This window comes from Pteropus vampyrus, unplaced genomic scaffold (assembly GCF_000151845.1).
Source record: "Pteropus vampyrus isolate Shadow unplaced genomic scaffold, Pvam_2.0 Scaffold320, whole genome shotgun sequence".
Taxonomy (NCBI): Eukaryota; Metazoa; Chordata; class Mammalia; order Chiroptera; family Pteropodidae; genus Pteropus; species Pteropus vampyrus.
Window position 1 is genome coordinate 265,811 of NW_011889101.1, and position 3,426 is coordinate 269,236.

The 3,426-nt window shown below is 61.7% G+C and overlaps 1 protein-coding gene across 1 annotated transcript in view; it reads left to right on the forward strand.

Annotated features, from left to right (window-relative positions):
* The window catches only part of LOC105303892 (transcription factor IIIB 90 kDa subunit-like), a 30,934-nt gene that overhangs the window by 10,083 nt on the left and 17,425 nt on the right, over nucleotides 1-3,426 (forward strand). The window contains exon 3 of the mRNA XM_023521862.1: nucleotides 3,082-3,163. Within this exon, the coding sequence (XP_023377630.1) occupies nucleotides 3,082-3,163 (82 nt within the window). The remainder of the gene's footprint in view (nucleotides 1-3,081; nucleotides 3,164-3,426) is intronic.

The following is a 3,426-nucleotide window of genomic DNA, read 5'->3' on the forward strand; positions in this document are numbered from 1 at the left end:
AGCTCGGCGGTTTACTCCATCGGGTGTGAACTGGGCCTCGGGGCCCTGGCACCCGGGTGCCTGACTGGGCTCCTGGAAACCGGCCAGGTGTCCAGGCTTTTGCAAGCGAGGCCTAGGTCCAGAATTGGGGGCCCCGCATCACCTGGTTCCATGGAAAATGTCCACCTACCAACAGAGCGTAAGTCCGCTCTCCCGGATGCGACACGCAGGCCGAGTCCTTCAGCTGCTGAAGGGTGGGCAGCAGGGGAGGGAAAGGCGACCAGCCAGGAGGGTCTGGGACAGTGAAGACTGTAGCCCCAGTGAGGCCACAATGGCAAGTCTTCTGTGCTGGCGCCTGGGGCTTCAGCGGCCCGGGGAGAGGCCTGCCTTCTCGGGGAGGGGAGGAGGGAGGGGAGCAGCTCGGACTTGGACTTGGGGGGAGGGGCAGGGCTCCCCAGCAGTGTGCAAAAGATGCTGTGTGTGTGACAGGCCCCCTGCAGCGTCCTGTGTGTGTGTCACACTGACGGCCTCTGGACAGGAGTCCTGGGTGTCCTGTGGCTGACTGGAGGCAGAGGGAGCTCCTGCTTCCTGGGGACCCTCCCACTCTCCAGAGAGAGCACCTCCCCTGGTGTCCATGTCACAGTGTCCCAAGTGTAAGTAAGAGCACTTGATACTTCTGTGATGGATGGCCCACTCCGCAAGTCCCTGAGAAAGGCTTGCTGTCCCCAGCCCTGGAGGGCCCCGGAGCTGGAGCCCGGTGCTTGCTGGCGGAGGCCCCTGGGCCCTAAAGAACGCCCTGGGGGCTCGCCTGCCACAGCCTGCCTGGCGGCTGGGGTTCTGAGCAGGGCCTGGTGCCCAGAGCTGGAGGTTCCGTGCGTCTCTCTCCTGAGGCCCCGCAGAGCCCCGTTGAGTTCAGGCTGTCCTCACTGCTTGGCTGTTCATCCGTCAGTTGCAGGAGATCCACGCCCGCAGTGCCGGGGCGCACCGTGGTCTCGCGAGTGTCAGTGGCGCTTTGGTTCATGCGCCAGCTCAGGTTGTGGGACCCCCAATTCCTCTTCCATCCTGGGCCGCCCCCTCCAGACCTCGTGTGGAGTCTCTCCTTAAAAGGAGTTTCACAGCAACAACAGAAACCCATACTTTAAATAACATCAATAGGAAGTTATTACAGTTTCTGTCTCCGTGCAGGAGGAACCCCTGAGTGTGTGTGGGTCTTTCTGGGGCGCTGAGGCCTCTGGGCCCTGCCAGGACCCTGCCTTTCTCCTTTGGCCCAGGGGCCTCAGTGGAGCTGGCTTTGTCCAAGACAGCCAGAATGGCAGAGCACACGACACGCCCCTCAAGGTGCGGGGGTCCGGCTTTGCACCTTCTTGCTGTTGCAGCCTCAGCCCCGGGGGGCGTCTTGAGTCCCAGGGGCATTGTGAGCCCCTCCCCTGCTGCCCACAAGGTGGCGGTCTTGGCCTGAGCGCATCAAAGCTGCTCGTTCATTCCAGCTTGTGGTTTTTATTGTTAAAGGGTCTCGTGGGAAATGTGAAATGTTCTTAGAAGTAGAGGGAGTGGTATGAAGGGCTTCTGAAGGGCGAGGACATCATGCATGGGCAGCTTTGGCCCGCGGTGACACTCCAGCCCCACGGTGTTGGCGTGCTGAGAGAGCTTGGTCTGAGAGGGGACAGGCAGGGAGCACACGATGCCCTCAGGCTCTGCCCCAGGAGCTTGGTGACCATGGAGCAGGTGCATGTGTGTGTGTGCACGTGTGTGCGCACACGTGTGAGTGTACCTGTGTGCACATGAGTACATGTGTGCGTGCCTGTATGCATGTGCGCACACGTGAGTACATGCATCTGTGCGCAAGCGCCTGTATGCATACATGTGGTGTGAGCACATGCATGTACGCTCGTATGCATGTGTGTGCACATGTGTCTGTATCTGTGTGTGCACACGTATGCCTGCATGTGCATGTGTAAGTGTGCCTGTATGCATGTGTACGCTGTCAGCACGTGTGTATGCCTGTGTGCATGTGTGAGTGTGTGCGTGTGCCTGCGTGCATGTGTGCACATGTGAGTGTACACACATGTGCGTGCATGTGCAGGGGCAGCAAGACTCAGGAGATGGCTCCTGGAGCAGCCCCAGGAAGGGTGTCAGGGCGGGGTGGCGGGAAGGACGCATCGAAACAGGAGAGAGAGGTCTTGGTCGTGCGGGGAGGGGTACGTGTTGGGGGTGGCGGTGGCGCCACCCCCTGGGCCTCGGGGTAGCGGGTTGGAGCAGGTGGAGGGAGGAGCAAGGAGGTCGCATTTAACGCTCGACCTGCACTCAGCAGCACGGCCTCTCCGTGCGTCTGCCAGTGTCTGAGCAGGGCGGGCGGCTGGCAGGAAGGCCACCTAGTGTCCTTGTTCCTGCAGGGTGGGACTGCAGGGGTCATGCCCTTTTATTGTCCTTTTTCCGATGCTGTGTCACTCTAGTTCGTTAAAAACATATCCATGTAAATGTGAACGATGGGCAATTCGTTTTCTAAAATTAAGGTTGAGGTGTGCTGGAGACAAACCAGCGGGATGTGGCTGGTCTGGTCAGATGACTGTGAGTGACTGTGGCCCTCGTCTTGAAGATTTCAAACACGGCAGTCCTCACGTTTGAAAGGGTCAGCAGCAGCAGAGCTGGTGGCAGAGCTCATGGGCACCATGCCTGCAGGCCCCAGGGCTGCCCGGCACCACCCAGCCCGGGGGCGGGGCACACCGCTGCCCTGCCCCTGCTCGCCCCCCACGGCCAACTTCTTGAAGACATGGAGCCTGCGGTGACCTGTTGGGGCACCAACACCCAGTGTGACAACAGAGCCGTCACCAGGCACCACCGCCCATCCCGGGCACTGCGCCGTGCCGGAGAGGGCCGCAGGCTCTGCCAGGCCCCACTGGGGGCATGAGGCTGGCCCTGTGGCTGCTGCCTGCATAGGAGGCGGCAGAGGAGGCTCCAGCTCTGGGCCTCAGCCGCTGCAGTGTAGGGTGCCGGGGCCACCTGGCAGCCCAGAGTGCTGACCCACCGTGTCCTTGCTCCACGGGCTGGCAGTGCAGGTGTGCCCTGCTCAGTCTGAGCTGATGGCTCCCATCTGTCTTTCTAGGTGCTGGCAAAACTCCGACCCTGGGCGGCGGCTTCCACGTGAACCTGGGAAAAGAGTCGAGAGCACAGACCCTGCAGAACGGTATTTCCCACCTTGGTGCTGCCGGGCGGGGCAGGGCGGGGCGGGGCGGGGCGAGGACAGGGTCCCGTCCTCGCAGGCACTTCCAGGTGAATGGACCTGAGTCTCCCCCAGGTCTTCAGGACCCCCTGCCGGGGCCTCCTGCCAAGACTGTGCCGGGGCCGCCCCGTGAGGTCGAGCCCTGTTTGTCCCTGCTCTCAGTTCAGACGAGCACAGGAACAGGTTTGCACGCTTTGACAGGACGTGCCATCGTCATTGCATTTGAT